At 28.2% G+C, this 21,614-nt stretch overlaps 1 protein-coding gene across 1 annotated transcript in view; it reads left to right on the top strand.

Annotated features, from left to right (window-relative positions):
* Nucleotides 1-4: 4 nt before the first annotated feature.
* Nucleotides 5-21,614, top strand: part of LOC111613543 (disks large homolog 1-like) — a gene marked incomplete at its 5' end in the record, with an annotated part of 67,037 nt that continues 45,427 nt past the window's right edge. Inside the window, 3 exons of the mRNA XM_023354893.1 lie at nt 5-41; nt 394-414; nt 603-650. Of these exons, the coding sequence (XP_023210661.1) occupies nt 5-41; nt 394-414; nt 603-650 (106 nt within the window). The remainder of the gene's footprint in view (nt 42-393; nt 415-602; nt 651-21,614) is intronic.

Below are 21,614 nucleotides of genomic sequence, written 5' to 3'. Positions count from 1 at the left end.
AAGCAAAGAGAACAGTGGAGATGATGGAAGTGATGTAGAACGTAAGCAATTTATAATATATTTATAACAAGAGAATGTGTGGTGTACATGCTGAACTAAAAATTTAAATCTATAATAAAACATAATTTTAATGTGACAAAGTCATGTAATATATAGTAATTTCAAATTTAGCAATTTGCTATTTAGTTTGGTTAATTATTGCAAATTAAATTCTTATTTTGCAAGTTAATAATTGTTGCCTAATGGAATGATTATAATTTTAATAATTGCAAAGCTTAAGTGCAATCAGTATTCAAATGACATATGCTTTAATGTTGAAATAATATCTGAAGTATCATTATTAAAATAGTTAATATGAATATTCTTTCATAATTATTTTCTGCTGGCTCTCAGGAGATGGATCTCCAACAAAAGGTTAGTTTATGATGTAAGACATTTTATTTTGCTGTATGCATTTTTTCTTTTGAATTTATTACCTTTTGCTATTACTATGCTCGCTCTTTTGTGGGTGGTGCTCAACTACAGTAATTTCCCTATTGTTAAGAGTTATGTTATTTGTCCGCATGACTGTGTTTTTAAGTTGCTTTTTTCTGTCCTTGTAGACAACCCCAACACAACAAATGCCAGTGATAGTGAAGCCGGTAGTGTCAGTAAGTAGCATGAAATATTTCATAATTTTCTTAATGTTAAGAAAGCTTTTTGCAATGATGCTTGCTATTTTAAAAGTTTTAAAATTATAGAATGAATGTATGATCATTTTGAATAAAAGTGAAAGTTATTAACTTAAGAATTATATAATATACATATTTATTTGATAGAATTTCAAGTAACCAACTTTTAATACGAAATTTCACTTTATTTGGATTCTTCTCCTAAATCAACAGAAAAATTAAGATCAGTTGCAAATTTTTATAATTTAAAAATTAAATGATAAACTTTAATAATATAAGAATGCAATATTATAATGGGACTAACATTAAGTGTAGAGTTAATGAACAGTTCTTGAAATATGTAATTTTAAGGACTAGTAAATAACTGAATTATCAAAAAAAGTAATAAAAATTAAGTAGAAAATTTGTGTTATTTTGAATAAAATTATTCATAATAGCAAAGTACTCTGATTGGTTGATTGACAAATAATAATAGTTACTAAATATCTATGCAGATATAAATGATAAAAATTATTCTGAAATGCATATCTAGATCACTATATATGTTTAATGGAAATCAGTTAACCGTCTGACCAACCCAAGAAGGCACTCCCCTTAGGTGATGGACTAGTTTACTGACCATTGACAGGGTAAAGGTGCATCATGTGACTGGTTAGTATAGTTTAACCCCTCTACTTATACAGTATGTATGACTCATGCTATAGCTCACCCCTGAATATGATTAGTAAAGTAGTCCAACCCTCCTGGGTTGGTTAGTTGGTCAGACAGTATATACTAAAAAGATGAATATAAATGAGATGCAAATTAACTAATAAATTACATAGCAGATTTTCCATAATTTATTAATAACCACAATTTAATGCAGATAATCTGTAACATATAATCGTCAACAGTATATTCCTTGGGAAACATTGTTAGAATGAAAGTAAAAACATCATAATAACAATAATTGCATTAATAATAATTCAAACTTATAATATTTATTAACTATAAATCTTTAATTTAGTTATTTGTGAATTTTTTGATATATTAAGATTTTTAATGTAAAAAAATTTAATTTTTCCTATTTTAAACATTCAAGCATGAAATATTTTTGGTAGCATCATTTTTTGTGGTACAATTTGATATTAGGGAAAATTGTTATGTTCAGATTTTTCTCCATTGAATATTTTTTGTATATTTATTTATTCTTAATAAATAGCATTTGTATATGAAATTCTCTAAATATTAAAGAATAAAATACAAACAATAACTATTAATCTAATATTGTATTTTGGATAAAAGTAATCAAAAGTAATATTAGTTTTTTATACAATGGAAAATACAGTATATTTATAAATTATGTATTGCAAATAATATTAAAAGTTGGTTTTTGAATTCATTAAAATTTAATATAAGAGTGATATAATTAGTTTATAATTTATAAGCTTATCTTAATTAAATTATACTAACAATAAATGAATCATTATTTGATTGTGTGTGGAGAAAATTAAAGTAAAGAAACTGCTTTTGACAAAATCAGTAAATAGAAATAGAAAGAAGGGGCCTACAAATAACTTTTAGTTTTTATGTATACATTTAATGATAATTTATTTTTTAAAATAGAACTGTTTATATTTCTATATTTTCTACTTACTACTTTTAATAAAAATTGTAAATAATTTTACTTACAAGAAATTTATAATATTAATTCATATCTAAAAGTAAGAAATGTTTTCACACTAAATTAAAAATATGAAATTAACAACATTTATAAATTACATGAATAATAATTCATATTTTTAAACGTGTATATGCAGTGTATTTTCATAATTTTTTATACAAATTATTAAATACATTTTTAAAACTTTTGATATGTCTCATTTAATTATTAATAAAGATGTAATGTTTTCTAATTAATTTAAGGACCAGAGAGTAAAATTTATAAAATTATTTGAATCTTTTAAACACATTAATAATAATTTATTATTATGCTCTAAATTAATAAATATATCATCTCATCAATATTACTTAATAATGAATAGGATAATGATTAATTAAATAATGATAAGAAAAAATAGCTTCAGAACTTATTTCATGGTTGGAAAAATAAATGATAATTAAAGTAGATGATATTCTGCACTATTTCACTGTTGAAACAATTTCTAAACCATTTTATTTTTCTGAAAATGTAATTTCAATATATTAATATTTAGAGTAAAATCATAAAAGACATTAACTATAAAGTTAATATCTTTTCACTACATTTGCTAAGCTTTATATATATATATCCATTTTTGTCTAAAATTTAATAAGTAGTTTTTCTTTCTTAAATTGATAACATTTATAATAACTGATTTAAAATATTCTTCATTTATTTCTCACAATTTAACTTGATTACAGATTTAATATTTATCTAATCACACTTTTATTTTTTATTATCCTCCAAACAGTGTATATGTTCACTAATATTGTTTAAAATCATCACTTCATACTTAGTTCTTCTGTAGTTATTGCCATAATAATAAAATTCTGAAACAAATTGAAAAATCTACTATTTTGGTGCTTAAGTTTGAGTTGTAGGGATTGGAGTTTTATTCATTATTTAAATAACAAAACAGAGATATTGGCAAGATCAGAAGGATGCAAAAAAGCTTATTAGTTGTTAATGTTATTCTTCAACAAACCTTTAAATAGTATAGAAATATTTGCACCATGTACAGTGGGTGATCAGTTAACGAACCTAATCCGTTCCAAGGCTTTGTTCGTTATCCGAATTGTTCATTAACCGATTATCAATTTACCATAGATTTTTATGGGAGTTTGATTAATTTGTTCCAGAGACTCCAAAAAATAAAAATATATATACTTTTTACTACATTTATTTATATGTAATAGTAAAAATACATATATGTGCAGTCTTGCATTTTTATTAGTCATGTTTTTTCCATTTGTGGGGGTTAAACAATCTGTCCAATGTCGATTGCTTTTCTTTTTTCTTCAGAATTTTTTAGAAGTAATTAATAGTATTGTAATTGTAGAGATCCCCAATCCCATTAATTATATTCTGGTTTGGATGCCACTTGAATGAATGTTGTTCTGACATCCCACTTCTTCGAAAGATCTTTAGTAGCATATGTCAACATTGGTTTCTTTTATCTTCCTCTTTTTCAAATGAGAACATGTCTCTCTAAGTTTCTTGGTATTCTTCATTTGAGAATTCTTGAAGTTCTGTCGTCAGATCAGTTTCAGGTTCCATTATGAGCTCAAAAATGCTCTTTATTTCTCAGATGTGATTTTCATTACTCCGTTAGCAGCTTGAGACTTCTTGATATATCTTTCATAGCTAAGATCGTGCCTACTGTAGACCTGTTCGAGCCATACTGNGAGCTACAAATAACTTTCAATTTCTAAAATCATAACAGATTGATATTCAAATAATCATATTTAAGAACAGAAAAGTAATGCAGTTCATAATTGATATTATTAATAAGTGATCAAAGTTTACTCACAATAAATAGAACAAGGAGTTTAGTGCTTGTTGACTAATTCATCATACATTATTGACTGCCAAGTATAATGTTAGCTCATTATTATTATTTAAAATAAATGTTTCAGTAATTTAAAATGTCTTAAACTCTATTATGAAAATTCTCTGCTCTAAAGTTATATAAAGAAATGTTACTGAAAATTAAGTAAACAGTTTTTGCAGAAATATTCTAAATCATCTGAATCCATACTTATGTTTACAAACTTTATTTGTTGTACCCCATGTAACTTATTAAACATTATCTGAAGAAAAAAAATCAGATTTTCACTTTATAGTGGTGAGTATTTTGATTTATTCATAGTTTTAAATGTTCTCTCTCAAACTTATAATAAATAAATTTTCAAAATTTAAATGTTTCTTGCAATGTATAACAGGGTAGTAACAAGAATCTTCCTATTTTACTGCATTACCAAACTCTTTGTTTTAATTCTTGCAAGTAAACTTTCCATTTGATCATTCTGTATATAGTGGGTGATCAGTTAAAGAATGTAATTCATTCCAAAACCATATTTGCTATCCGAATTGTTTGTTAACCAATTATCGATTTACCATAGATTTTTGTGGGAATTTGATCAGTTCATTCTGGAGACCTAAAAAAAATTATATACTTTCTTACTATGTTTATTTACATGTAATAACAAACTAAAAACACTCTCTCCATTTTTTATAGATGGCGCATATTTGTTTTTCAGATGTGATTTTCATTACTCCTTTATTTGCTTGAGTCTTTTTGATTATACCTTTCTTAGCTAAGATTGTATCTACTGTAGACCTGTTGAAGTCATCTGCCTGCAATATCAGACATAATCTCCCCACTCTCTATCTTGGCTATTATACTGTAATTTATTACAACTACACTGTGAGACTGTTAATTATTAAAAATTATTGAAATTTATTTGGTTATATTTGTAGGACTTTTGAGAGTGAAATTTCTTTTGGTACTTATCTGTTAAAGTTCCACATGATGTGTTACATTACATGTTCTTCCTGACAGCATCCATCTCATTTCAGCAATTTGCAATATAGGTGAAATATCACACATTTTAAGGTATTCACATTTGTTTCAATTTTATCAAAATGAAAAATAAAAAACAAGGAAATCTTTTGGAACTAGCAAAATATCATGTGATATTTTGTTACTTCCAATAAATACTACACATATTGATATACATTGGGTGATCGGTTAACGAACAGTTTGTATAGCGAACAAATAGGATAATGAACACTTTCGCAAAACATTTTTATAATCGGACAACGAACACATGTTCGGATAACAAATACCAATTGATTTTCCCTTGTGTTCAGGTAACAATTTGAAACCTTTCGGAGTGCAGGAGACGTCAACATCGACACTTGACCCGATACCAATCAGATAGTATAATATTCCTCTGAATTTTGAAACTCTCTCTTGTATCAATAATTCCAGCTTTTTGTTTACCTTTCTGACAAATAATTTTTTTTAGTCTTCTCGAGACTGTCGGACACTTGTTAAGTTTTGCGTCAGGGTTTATTTACGAAAGGTGAAAGTTTAACTGTCCCATTGGATATTCATTGATGTTTAATACCAAATTTCGAATTTCATCCAGGCTTTGCATTTAAATAACTTTTTGTGTGCTAGTTGATTTCTGTTCTCTGAATTTTTGTAAGTGCTTTTCTGAACTTTTTATTTAAAAAAAAAACTGATAATATTATGATGCCTAAAAAGAGGAGTGTCAAGAACTGTGCTCACCATAGAAACCAAGTAAGAGATAATAGCCAGGGTAGAAAGTGGCACAAGATGTCTGATGTTGCTAGGCAGTATGGATCGAACAAGTCTACAGTAGGCACGATCTTAGCTAAGAAAGATATATCAAGAAGTCTCAAGCTGCTAACGGAGTAATGAAAATCACATCTGAGAAATAAAGAGCATTTTTGAGCTCATAATGGAACCTGAAACTGATCTGACGACAGAACTTCAAGAACTCTCAAATGAAGAGTACCAATAAACTCAGCGAGATGTGTTTTCTTTTCAAAAAGAGGAAGACAAAAGAGGACCAATGTTGACATATGCTACTAAAGATCTTTTGAAGAAGTGGGATGTCAGAACAACATTCATTCAAGTGGCATCCAAACCAGAATAAAATTAATGGGGTTGGGGATCTCTACAATTACAATACTATTAATTACTTCCGAAAAATCCCAAAGAAAAGAGAAAAGCAATCGACATTGGACAGATTCTTTAACCCCACAAACATGACTAATAAAAATGCAAGATCGCATATATATGTATTTTTACTATTACATATAAATAAACGTAGTAAAAAAGTATATATTTTTTATTTTTTGGAGTCTTCGGAATGAATTAATCAAATTCCCATAAAAACCTATGGTAAATCGATAATTGGTTAACGAACAAGTCAGATAACGAACAAAGTCTTGGAACGGATTATGTTCGTTAACCGATCACCCACTGTATTTGAATTCCAGTTTAACAAAATGATTATTCTAGAACATGGGCTTTTTTATATTTTATTAGATTCAAAATAACACATTATTCAAAACTTCAGCATTAAATGTGACTTGACATTTAATGAAATGTTTTTTTCTAAATAGTACAAATAATTAATTTGGTTGTTGTTATTACATTACATCTATTAGTTAAAATTCCTCAAGTTTAAAATTATAGGAATATACTTTGGTACTTTTCTTTACTTGGAAGTTGTTTCATCAATTGTCTTATTTAGCAATGATCTAAATTTAAATTTATTATAATATCTTTTTGTTAAAACATTTAAAATATAATACACACAAATTTGTGCAGAATGCAAAAAAATTCAACTTTAGATGTTTAATAAATCATTCTTCACAAGTATCCCATCAATATACATGCACATATCAAAGATTTATTTGCATATTATCACATACTGGCAATATTAAACATTGCATGGTAAGTTTGATTTCTTAAAAAACAAATATTTTGATTATTTAAACAAAAAATCCATTTAAATATTATTAAGTATAATTAATTCATTTGGTCAAATGTCCAAGCTTGCCTACATTGTTTATGTAATGCAACGTGTTGTGCAGGACTTTAACACATAAGTACCTTTCTTTTTAGTAAATAGTATGTTTGGTTATTATAGATTGTCATTAAATTTTCAAATATTTTGTTGATCAAAATCATGTTTTAATTGGCTGTTGTAGTTTTTTTATTCAATTAGTCTGCTGCTCTTCAACTTTGTCATTTACTTTATATTCAGTAATGATTAATCAATAGATCATCAATTATTAGGAATGCAATGAACAAAATTAATAGTATATGATTAGACTATAAATCCCAAAAGACTAAATATTTTTAGACAGAACTTAGTATTTTCATCATTCTTAAATAATATTATATGACTAAAAATTATTTTTGACTAACATTAGTTACCTTTCAGTCTCTCATATCTGTTGTAATGATAGTACCGTACTATAATAATTGATAGAAAACATTCAATAACATGATCTTCAAATAAAAAATATCTGTGAACATTTGCATGAGAGTCTGAAGATTTGCTGAAATATGTTCCTTGTAGTTATGAGACCCATTAATGATAGTCCTAAAAGCAATATTTAATTAATATAACTAATGTTAATGTGAATATACAACTATTTATTCAAAAGATGATAGTATAGATTGATTTTGGAAAAATTTGAATAACACTTGTCATTTACATATTATACCATATTTGTAATATGGTGGTTTTATATTTCCAATGTTTCTTATTGCAACGATCCAAAAAATGTATTTCCAAGATTCCTGCTGTTGAATTTGTTTTTGACATTTGCAGTTGAAGTGCCTTGGATTTATAATCTGAAAAAATAATTATTTTAATTACAGATTTTTTATTTTTAAATTTTTGTTGTTATAAAAATTTCAATTCTATTATTGTAATAAACATTAATTTTGTTTTATCCTATATAACTTCATGTTGTTCACAAACTTCAACACAAAAATCTTTAAAAATGAGCCTTTTTATTCACTTTTCCAAACGTTTTTGGCCAGTTTGAATGGTCTTCCTCGGAAACAGAAAAATTGAATGATTCTGATTTCTATAACGGAATTTGTTTTGGAACTTTTTAATCATTTGAATTTTCTTAGATGTATAGTGTGCAGGCTCATACAAAAAGAATTACAATCTGTACTGGTTACTTGCACCAATATTTCATGTTGTTCATTTGAAGTTTCCAAAAGACTGCTTCAAATAACTCATAAACTTTTATACATAATCCAAAAAATTATATTAAACTCACAATTTTCAAGTCCTTTTAATTGTTTCATCAAAATAAAACAAATGCATTATTTTGCCACACACCTTATGGTTAGAAAGCTATCCAAAGTTGATGAGTACAGGAAAAGAACTGCAGAGATAAAAACTATATGAAAAATATGAGACCAATATTAGAAATTTGAAAAATTGTCCTTATAAAAAAAGGTTTTATTTTTAATATTTCATTTTACTGGTATTTTTTTTCTCTGATTTATAAGTATATTATTACCAATAAATATGTACTTTTATTATTTTCATTAGGCTGAAAAAATGTAAATAGTGTTTTATGGCAAAAAGAGTTAATCTTATATTATTTGTTCTTTGGCTTCAGTCAGTTTTGTTATTTTTTTATTAATGAAAAATTACTGCTAGCCCTTTACTTGAATAAGTTAATTAACTATTCTAGAATTTGAACTAATAAAATAAAATTCAGATAAAATTTTAATTAATGTCCAGAAACATAACTATCTGGATTATGAACTGAAGTTTTCAACTCTGTCTAATGTACAGATCCACTACAAATTATCTTATCAGTGCTCTAGACCAGTGATCTCCAAACTTTTTAGATCCCATACCCCTAAGATGAAAACAATTGTAAGTTGTACCCTTATAATATAATACACGTATTATCGTATTATATATATACAGTAGAGCATCAATTATCCGACCCCTGATTAACTGTCACATCAGTTAACCGACCGTTCTAGTCGGCAAATTTCAAATGTCCGCTAGTGATGTGGCACTACAATATTTGGCTATGTCTTGGCTACATTAATATTACTTTTGTTAAATTTTTGCATGTTTTAGCTGTCCTTGCAAGTTGTTTCATCAATTGTCTTATTTAGCAATGANACAGTTCTTGACACTCCTCTTTTTAGGCATCATAATATTATCAGTTTTTTTTTTAAATAAAAAGTTCAGAAAAGCACTTACAAAAATTCAGAGAACAGAATTCAACTAGCCCACAAAAAATTATTTAAATGCAAGGCCCAGATGAAATTTGAAATTTGGTATTAAAACATTAACAAATAGCCGATGGGACAGTTAATTAACCCCTTAACGCCCAACTGATTTTAATTATGATGTAATCAAGCATAAAAAATACTTAAAACTGGAAAAAAAACGAAAAAAATGCGTTAATTTTGAAGAAAAAGCTTCAAATTTTATTTTCCTTTGTCTCACCTTTCTGTGAAATTTAACACTGATGAGTCATTGTTTACACAGCTGGATGACCTTGAACACAGCTGGAGTCCGATTTCCCGGGGCATTCTCATATACGTCTCGGGAGGACAAGGGTTTAAAGTAGGGTGACTATGACCGACACATATTTTTAAATATTTTTAAAAAATTAAGATTTTAATTGCGATTTCCGACCCCCCCCAATTAATTAAATTAATATATAAAAAAATCGATTAATTAAAAAAATTAAAAAACTTTTGGAGGTCATTTTTGACATCAGAAATCAGCTTTAAATAACTTTACCGAAGTCAAATCCGTGTGCTACAACGTAGGAACCATGAAATAAATTTGATAAAAAACTCCCATTAAAACATAATTAAGCCTTAATCGAGCCTTATCAAAGGCTCATTAAAATCGCGGTAAATTTTTTTCACGCGGACAAAAAATTTTGAAAAAAATTGGGGACCTAAAAAACATTCCAAAAATTGAAAGAAAAAAAAATTGTCAAAAGTGGCCTTAACTACCGAATTTTACGTAACGCTATGTAACCTTGACGAGTTGTCTCATCAATGGGCGTTAAGGGGACTTTTACCTTTCATAAATAAACCCTGACACAAAACTTAATGAGTGCCCGTCTGACAGTCTTGCAAAGACTATAAAAAATTATTTATCAGAAAGGTAAACAAAAAGCTGGAATTACAAGAGAGAGTTTCAAAATTCAGAGGAATACTATCTGATCGGTATTGGGTTGAGCGTCGATGTTGATATCTCAAGCACTCTGAAAGGTTTCAAATTGTCGCCTGAAGACAAGGGAAAATCAATTGGTATTTGTTATTTTTCATTATTTCTTTTTATGTTTATTCAGTAAAGTGTTCATTGTCCAATCATAAAAATCTTTCGTGAAAGTGTTCGCTATCCAAACTGTTTGTTAACCGATCACCCACTGTATATTGATTATAAAAAAATTTTTGCTGATATTCAGTTTTTTTAAACTATACTCATCATTATTAACTTTTTTTATTAAATATATATCACAAAAACATTAAAAACAGTTTTAATACTAGAAATTGATGATACAGGCATGTCCACAAAATACATAAATCGTATTCCAAGATGATTTACTGAGTTTCTTTTGACTTTGGTGTGTTCTGAAATCCAGTTTGTAATGTTAACTAGAATTACCTAATCTAGTTAATAGAAATATTTTAATATATAAATAAAGAATTCAATATATTTTAACTTCCAAATAATATTTACAGTTTTTATTTAGTTCATAGAAAAGAAGAGAAGGGAGCTACAAATAACTTTCAATTTCTAAAATCATAACAGATTGATATTCAAATAATCATATTTAAGAACAGAACAGTAATGCAGTTCATAATTGATATTATTAATAAGTGATCAAAGTTTACTCACAATAAATAGAACAAGGAGTTTAGTGCTTGTTGACTAATTCATCATACATTATTGACTGCCAAGTATAATGTTAGCTCATTATTATTATTTAAAATAAATGTTTCAGTAATTTAAAATGTCTTAAACTCTATTATGAAAATTCTCTGCTCTAAAGTTATATAAAGAAATGTTACTGAAAATTAAGTAAACAGTTTTTGCAGAAATATTCTAAATCATCTGAATCCATACTTATGTTTACAAACTTTATTTGTTGTACCCCATGTAACTTATTAAACATTATCTGAAGAAAAAAAATCAGATTTTCACTTTATAGTGGTGAGTATTTTGATTTATTCATAGTTTTAAATGTTCTCTCTCAAACTTATAATAAATAAATTTTCAAAATTTAAATGTTTCTTGCAATGTATAACAGGGTAGTAACAAGAATCTTCCTATTTTACTGCATTACCAAACTCTTTGTTTTAATTCTTGCAAGTAAACTTTCCATTTGATCATTCTGTATATAGTGGGTGATCAGTTAAAGAATGTAATTCATTCCAAAACCATATTTGCTATCCGAATTGTTTGTTAACCAATTATCGATTTACCATAGATTTTTGTGGGAATTTGATCAGTTCATTCTGGAGACCTAAAAAAAATTATATACTTTCTTACTATGTTTATTTACATGTAATAACAAACTAAAAACACTCTCTCCATTTTTTATAGATGGCGCATATTTGTTTTTCAGATGTGATTTTCATTACTCCTTTATTTGCTTGAGTCTTTTTGATTATACCTTTCTTAGCTAAGATTGTATCTACTGTAGACCTGTTGAAGTCATCTGCCTGCAATATCAGACATAATCTCCCCACTCTCTATCTTGGCTATTATACTGTAATTTATTACAACTACACTGTGAGACTGTTAATTATTAAAAATTATTGAAATTTATTTGGTTATATTTGTAGGACTTTTGAGAGTGAAATTTCTTTTGGTACTTATCTGTTAAAGTTCCACATGATGTGTTACATTACATGTTCTTCCTGACAGCATCCATCTCATTTCAGCAATTTGCAATATAGGTGAAATATCACACATTTTAAGGTATTCACATTTGTTTCAATTTTATCAAAATGAAAAATAAAAAACAAGGAAATCTTTTGGAACTAGCAAAATATCATGTGATATTTTGTTACTTCCAATAAATACTACACATATTGATATACATTGGGTGATCGGTTAACGAACAGTTTGTATAGCGAACAAATAGGATAATGAACACTTTCGCAAAACATTTTTATAATCGGACAACGAACACATGTTCGGATAACAAATACCAATTGATTTTCCCTTGTGTTCAGGTAACAATTTGAAACCTTTCGGAGTGCAGGAGACGTCAACATCGACACTTGACCCGATACCAATCAGATAGTATAATATTCCTCTGAATTTTGAAACTCTCTCTTGTATCAATAATTCCAGCTTTTTGTTTACCTTTCTGACAAATAATTTTTTTTAGTCTTCTCGAGACTGTCGGACACTTGTTAAGTTTTGCGTCAGGGTTTATTTACGAAAGGTGAAAGTTTAACTGTCCCATTGGATATTCATTGATGTTTAATACCAAATTTCGAATTTCATCCAGGCTTTGCATTTAAATAACTTTTTGTGTGCTAGTTGATTTCTGTTCTCTGAATTTTTGTAAGTGCTTTTCTGAACTTTTTATTTAAAAAAAAAACTGATAATATTATGATGCCTAAAAAGAGGAGTGTCAAGAACTGTGCTCACCATAGAAACCAAGTAAGAGATAATAGCCAGGGTAGAAAGTGGCACAAGATGTCTGATGTTGCTAGGCAGTATGGATCGAACAAGTCTACAGTAGGCACGATCTTAGCTAAGAAAGATATATCAAGAAGTCTCAAGCTGCTAACGGAGTAATGAAAATCACATCTGAGAAATAAAGAGCATTTTTGAGCTCATAATGGAACCTGAAACTGATCTGACGACAGAACTTCAAGAACTCTCAAATGAAGAGTACCAATAAACTCAGCGAGATGTGTTTTCTTTTCAAAAAGAGGAAGACAAAAGAGGACCAATGTTGACATATGCTACTAAAGATCTTTTGAAGAAGTGGGATGTCAGAACAACATTCATTCAAGTGGCATCCAAACCAGAATAAAATTAATGGGGTTGGGGATCTCTACAATTACAATACTATTAATTACTTCCGAAAAATCCCAAAGAAAAGAGAAAAGCAATCGACATTGGACAGATTCTTTAACCCCACAAACATGACTAATAAAAATGCAAGATCGCATATATATGTATTTTTACTATTACATATAAATAAACGTAGTAAAAAAGTATATATTTTTTATTTTTTGGAGTCTTCGGAATGAATTAATCAAATTCCCATAAAAACCTATGGTAAATCGATAATTGGTTAACGAACAAGTCAGATAACGAACAAAGTCTTGGAACGGATTATGTTCGTTAACCGATCACCCACTGTATTTGAATTCCAGTTTAACAAAATGATTATTCTAGAACATGGGCTTTTTTATATTTTATTAGATTCAAAATAACACATTATTCAAAACTTCAGCATTAAATGTGACTTGACATTTAATGAAATGTTTTTTTCTAAATAGTACAAATAATTAATTTGGTTGTTGTTATTACATTACATCTATTAGTTAAAATTCCTCAAGTTTAAAATTATAGGAATATACTTTGGTACTTTTCTTTACTTGGAAGTTGTTTCATCAATTGTCTTATTTAGCAATGATCTAAATTTAAATTTATTATAATATCTTTTTGTTAAAACATTTAAAATATAATACACACAAATTTGTGCAGAATGCAAAAAAATTCAACTTTAGATGTTTAATAAATCATTCTTCACAAGTATCCCATCAATATACATGCACATATCAAAGATTTATTTGCATATTATCACATACTGGCAATATTAAACATTGCATGGTAAGTTTGATTTCTTAAAAAACAAATATTTTGATTATTTAAACAAAAAATCCATTTAAATATTATTAAGTATAATTAATTCATTTGGTCAAATGTCCAAGCTTGCCTACATTGTTTATGTAATGCAACGTGTTGTGCAGGACTTTAACACATAAGTACCTTTCTTTTTAGTAAATAGTATGTTTGGTTATTATAGATTGTCATTAAATTTTCAAATATTTTGTTGATCAAAATCATGTTTTAATTGGCTGTTGTAGTTTTTTTATTCAATTAGTCTGCTGCTCTTCAACTTTGTCATTTACTTTATATTCAGTAATGATTAATCAATAGATCATCAATTATTAGGAATGCAATGAACAAAATTAATAGTATATGATTAGACTATAAATCCCAAAAGACTAAATATTTTTAGACAGAACTTAGTATTTTCATCATTCTTAAATAATATTATATGACTAAAAATTATTTTTGACTAACATTAGTTACCTTTCAGTCTCTCATATCTGTTGTAATGATAGTACCGTACTATAATAATTGATAGAAAACATTCAATAACATGATCTTCAAATAAAAAATATCTGTGAACATTTGCATGAGAGTCTGAAGATTTGCTGAAATATGTTCCTTGTAGTTATGAGACCCATTAATGATAGTCCTAAAAGCAATATTTAATTAATATAACTAATGTTAATGTGAATATACAACTATTTATTCAAAAGATGATAGTATAGATTGATTTTGGAAAAATTTGAATAACACTTGTCATTTACATATTATACCATATTTGTAATATGGTGGTTTTATATTTCCAATGTTTCTTATTGCAACGATCCAAAAAATGTATTTCCAAGATTCCTGCTGTTGAATTTGTTTTTGACATTTGCAGTTGAAGTGCCTTGGATTTATAATCTGAAAAAATAATTATTTTAATTACAGATTTTTTATTTTTAAATTTTTGTTGTTATAAAAATTTCAATTCTATTATTGTAATAAACATTAATTTTGTTTTATCCTATATAACTTCATGTTGTTCACAAACTTCAACACAAAAATCTTTAAAAATGAGCCTTTTTATTCACTTTTCCAAACGTTTTTGGCCAGTTTGAATGGTCTTCCTCGGAAACAGAAAAATTGAATGATTCTGATTTCTATAACGGAATTTGTTTTGGAACTTTTTAATCATTTGAATTTTCTTAGATGTATAGTGTGCAGGCTCATACAAAAAGAATTACAATCTGTACTGGTTACTTGCACCAATATTTCATGTTGTTCATTTGAAGTTTCCAAAAGACTGCTTCAAATAACTCATAAACTTTTATACATAATCCAAAAAATTATATTAAACTCACAATTTTCAAGTCCTTTTAATTGTTTCATCAAAATAAAACAAATGCATTATTTTGCCACACACCTTATGGTTAGAAAGCTATCCAAAGTTGATGAGTACAGGAAAAGAACTGCAGAGATAAAAACTATATGAAAAATATGAGACCAATATTAGAAATTTGAAAAATTGTCCTTATAAAAAAAGGTTTTATTTTTAATATTTCATTTTACTGGTATTTTTTTTCTCTGATTTATAAGTATATTATTACCAATAAATATGTACTTTTATTATTTTCATTAGGCTGAAAAAATGTAAATAGTGTTTTATGGCAAAAAGAGTTAATCTTATATTATTTGTTCTTTGGCTTCAGTCAGTTTTGTTATTTTTTTATTAATGAAAAATTACTGCTAGCCCTTTACTTGAATAAGTTAATTAACTATTCTAGAATTTGAACTAATAAAATAAAATTCAGATAAAATTTTAATTAATGTCCAGAAACATAACTATCTGGATTATGAACTGAAGTTTTCAACTCTGTCTAATGTACAGATCCACTACAAATTATCTTATCAGTGCTCTAGACCAGTGATCTCCAAACTTTTTAGATCCCATACCCCTAAGATGAAAACAATTGTAAGTTGTACCCTTATAATATAATACACGTATTATCGTATTATATATATACAGTAGAGCATCAATTATCCGACCCCTGATTAACTGTCACATCAGTTAACCGACCGTTCTAGTCGGCAAATTTCAAATGTCCGCTAGTGATGTGGCACTACAATATTTGGCTATGTCTTGGCTACATTAATATTACTTTTGTTAAATTTTTGCATGTTTTAGCTGGCAACACTGGCTCGACCATTGAAGGGAGGCCAGTATTTAAATGAGACTTAATTTTCTAATTATGAGTGGTTATTTGTTTTGTGAACAATAAAATAATTTAAAAATAATTTTTAACAATACAATAACGACAATTATTATTTTAAGAAATATATTTGTTAGGCTTAACATCGATGAAAATTCAACGCAAAGTTGGTTAATAGCAATATACTAATATACTAATTACATGGGATATACTAAAAATATACTATGCTAATAATGTTTTTTTTTTTTTTTTTTTGTTTTTGTTTTTTCAGTTATTCGATTTTTTCAGTTATCCGACCAATCTGAGTCCCCAATTGAGTCGGATAATCGATGCTCTACTGTATTTATCTATGTGTGCGTGTAGTCAAAAATAAAATTATTTATTATTATTTACATTTTGAATTAGAATTACAGTATTTTGACTGTATAGAGCGCACGAACGGTATTTTGAAGGGAAACTTGGCATACCCCAAGTATGACTTTGTGTACCCCAATTTGGAGACCACTGCTCCAGACAAATCTGTATGTGCAAATATTTGCATATGAATCAATTTTTGTTTATTTGTAGCTCAATTTATATCTTTTCTCATAACATACAATAATACATCCTAATAAAGAGTGATAATAAATAATAAATATTTTAAGATAATTAACTCTGTTTAGATTTTCCAATTTTAAAACAAAGCAGTTATAAGAATACAAATACACTTTCACTTTTCTTTAAACAAAGTGTTATTCCATCATCTGGAGATTTTTTCATTGAAACTTTCTAACTACTAAGAATTAAAATTATATTTATTATTTTACATGTGGAAATTTATTATTTTGATAAAAAGTTTTTTACTTTATGATAAAATATACAAATAAATACCAGAATCCTAGTCTAAAAATTATAATTATTTACATAAATATAGGCTTGAATGCCATATATAATTGGATATATTAATATCCAATATTTGAATGATTATCATTATTGGTTGTAAATGGACTAGACCAGGGGTCAGCAGTTTGTCAAGTGAGAAGAGCCAAATTGTCATGGAAACAGGACCGTGTTCAGTAACACAGAATTCTCTCTAAGTCTAGTTATGCTGTGATGTTGAACTCATTTCTAACTACTGCTTGACTTCTCCCACCACTAGAATTCTATCTAGTTCAGTCAGCTTCTTTTTCTATGTTAACTGTACTAGTGATGTCATTGTTTTTGTCTCATCCTACAATTTGCTAGATGACTGCTCGTATTGAACTAAACGTATTTTATTATAAGAATCACAAAAGTTATTCTCTCATTCTAAAATGACTTCGAAATGTAAAATTATCATATGTTGGTATAACAGATTCTGAATACATTTTAACAGAAGATAGTGGTCCATTTTGTTAATTACAGTTAATAATTGCTTTATTAATTTCATCACAATCTGATGCAGCTTCCATTTTGAATAATTTATTGGTTACTTCATCCTTTTCGACCAGTTCATTTGCGACAATTGTTGCGATTATAATTTTAACTTCGTTCATCATTTTGCCTAGTTGTCTAACTAAGAATAATTGTTCAATGATGCTTAGAACATTTTTAGCTCTGCCCACTAAGCCACTCAGAATTCTAACTTAGGTGCATTACTGAACACAGTCCAGGATAACAAAAGTACCAGAGAGCCGCATATATGTAATATACATATGTATAATAATAAATGAATAATAATAATTTATACTGTTAATGTACATAATAATTTATATTGTTAATTTAAATGTGCGAAATATGACATACAACTGGGGTGCCTCTAGTGGCTATTTTTGGCATAACATTACACAGATGGACGGACACACATTCAATGGGTTATACATATAGATTTGCTTCAAATGCTACCACTCGCATGCGACTCATATTGATCAACGCGAGTGTGGTCATGTGCAGATGGGCTAAAGAGTGGTAGAGAGTATGATGTACGAGTCGAAGTTTGTTCGGCGGATCTATCTCATAAACTCATAAGTTATAAGGCTGCTTGAGATGAGGTGAAATTGGAGTTTATGTCCAAAGAGTCGCTCCTGGCGACCCCTGGGCAAGTAATTAACAAAACAAAGTAATTTGGTCTAAAGATAGACAGTTAGACCAATCATCACACTTTAGTAAATTTAATAATTCTATTAATTTAGAATAGTCTGGAATAAAAGATCAAACTGGAGTATGATTTAAACTTGCAACTTCTGCTTACCATGCAGATACATTAGTTCACTATCTCTACTTCTAGACCCATCTATTGGAATAATATAACCATACAGATTAATTTATATTAATGAAGAAACAATGTAATTATTGATCAATAGGATGAATTTTCACGCCAAATACTGTATAATAAAATGGAGAAGATACTGAGGTTGATGTTACATGTTATCACTTAATTATCATAGTTACATGTAACACCGACCTCAGTGTCTTCTCCATTTTATTATACAATGTAATTATTAAGTTTAGTACAAGATGCCAGCCTAACTGTTTATCTTTAAACCAGATTACTTTGTTTCATTAATTATTGTCTAGCCCAGGGGTTTTCAATCTTTCATGTATCAACCCCTTCAATATATATAAATATATGTGTATGTGTAAACAGTCTCCTACACAATTTTTAAAAGACATCTTCCTAAATTTATTTGAGAGCAAAAAATGTGTAAAATTTTTTTTATATTTACAAAGTTTTATCAATTCCTAAGCGGTCAATACTAACCTCATTGGAGAAATTCTGGTCTATCCCATCCATAACCCAAAAAACTAGTATCAGTATTAATTAAAACATTTGGATATTAGAATTATTTTAAAATAAAGAAAATTTGTTTGAATAAATTATTTTTAAAGCTTGTAAAAGCATATTGTAATCTTAATGTTAAAGTGAAACATTTATATTATGTTGATGATAACATCCATATGATTATTCATCAGATTTATAATAAAACAATTCATTCATCTAGTAGGAATATGTTCAGAGCATTCAAGTATCATGGAAGAACAAAGCATAAACAAAGTCAATTACTGTAGTAACAATATTATTTTTTCTATATCATACATATTTGACATATCACTGAAAATTATTCGAAATAGTGATTATCTTTTAAGTTAATTAAGATGAATATAACTCATAAATAGTTACAATTTTCAATTAAATATTAAATACTTAGTATTCATTTTTATAATAACTGAAATTATCTGCACTTCATATTTTAAGTATTTTGTATGTATTTATAAACAATAAAAAGTGGAAACAAGACACAGATTAGCTCAGAAGATAAAATTTGTTTCAGTGATTAGCTTCAAAAACCTGAAACAAATAATCACTTAATTATCATAGTTACAGTTATTAGCACTGAAGGACTAGCCTGATTTAACGTTGAATTCTTCATAAAAAGTAATTTTTAAATTGTAATTATATTGTATTCCATTAAAAATAACATACTGATGTTGATATTACAGTAATACCTCTGTTTTCGTTGACTTTGGTTTTTGTCGGTTGCCTCATATTTCATCAGCATGCCCAGATGACCTCACTGCTAATTTTGCAAAAATAAAAGGTGACCCATGTGTTTTCTTGCTCAGTGTGGTGTTGTTTCTCATTGTGTGAGCATTACCCCATGTGTTTAGCAAAACAATTCCATTGCTTTCCTTTCCTTTTAGCTCCATCATGGAGGCCCACTAGTGATCAAGTGGTTCCATTTCCTGAACTTTCACATGGGTTTGCTCCTCACCACAACGGGCTGGCCACATGCTGTTTTCCAGGTTTTCTCCACGTCTGTAATGTCTGAATAGGGTCCAGTTACCCTTAAAAAGACCTGGAAGGCATTCCCCCTAGGCAGATTGTCCAAGTGTTGCATTGCCATAACTTAACTAAACAAACAAACTTCATCATGGGACCAAAGAATATTTCCAGAGCCAGCAGCCCTTCGAATGCCATGTTAAATGTTCATTTATTCTTTACATTAATATTTTATATTAATTTCTTATTGTTTTTAGTAATAAACACTATATTTATTCTCTATAAAATGTGTTTTTGATATTATTTTGGAGTGTCTAGTACAAATTAATTGGATTTACATTGATTCACATGGAAATAATTGCCTCGGATTTTGCCGATTGTTTTCAGACGGATTAGTGACAAAAACTGAGGTATCACTGTACTTCCTATTAATAATAAACACATTATGTTGAAATTATCATTCTATTTTACATACCCAAGTACCAGACCTGTAGCTATGAGGTGGCTAAATCCCCTCATCCTAACAGTATAATAATAGTATATGCTTTTGCTTTCATCGTGTAAACTTGGACTACTGTTGTTTGTTTTTACACAAACTGTAGCTAATAGACCTAGTGTGGCAGGAAAAAATACCAGTCACAATTTTTTCAGTTATCCCTCTAGCCTCCAGTGACTTATTCCTGGCTATAGTACTGCCAAGTACTGTTATTTATCTATATATATAAAAATGAATGTATGTCTGTATGTATGTATGTCCTTCATGCATTACCACATTGTTTATCCGATTGCCATGAAACTTTAGGGTGTTGTTTAATATACTCCTGCAAAGGTTTCTGGCAAAGTACAATTGCCATGAAACTTTGGGAAGTTTTTTAATACACTCACGCAAAGGTTTCTGGCATTTATCCTATGATAGATGGCGCGAGTGTATACGAGCATTTCATCGTGAGTTTGATCCATTTCAAATTGTGAAGACCATTTTCCCCTCCAAAAAATATCTCTATATATGCATTTGTGAACTGTTATTTATGATATTTGTAATAATTTTTGTTTAATCACTTTATTTCAACTATTTTTTGCTAATTATGTATTCATTCGAACTTTGTTAAAACCTAAATTGTATCCCGAACAACAACCGAAGTTGTAGGAGGAAATTTGCCTATTTTACCGATCTAGGATCCCCTTTTCCAAATTTTAATATAAACTCAAAATAATTTAAAAAGACAAATTACAATAAAACGGTTTATTCTCCACTTGAGAATAGGTTGAGGTCGTTTCGGCCCCAAGGCCTCTAATCAATCGCTTTACCAAGGAAGAGAGGAAGGAGCAACTAAATAATTAAAATTGTAAAGGATTAAAAAATATATATAAAAATGGGAATATCGCACTTCTGACAATCGCTGCAAGTGTGTGGGCTAGATTTGGAGAATCCGTGCTTCTCACATGGACAACTGTATGTGGCCAGCTCATGCGTCGGAAAACCTGATTTATTCATGTACACACCAGACGGAAAAACAAAAAATATCATGTATCCACAAGCACTCCAATAAATAAATAGAATTGAAATGACACTTTGAAATGTTTTACCGATGAAAATGAATAATAATAATAAGTTTCAATAAAAAT

The sequence above is a fragment of the Centruroides sculpturatus genome, unplaced genomic scaffold, assembly GCF_000671375.1.
Source record: "Centruroides sculpturatus isolate CEXI.00-Female unplaced genomic scaffold, Cexi_2.0 scaffold1594, whole genome shotgun sequence".
Lineage (NCBI taxonomy): Eukaryota > Metazoa > Arthropoda > Arachnida > Scorpiones > Buthidae > Centruroides > Centruroides sculpturatus.
This window is presented reverse-complemented; position numbering and strand designations above follow the sequence as displayed.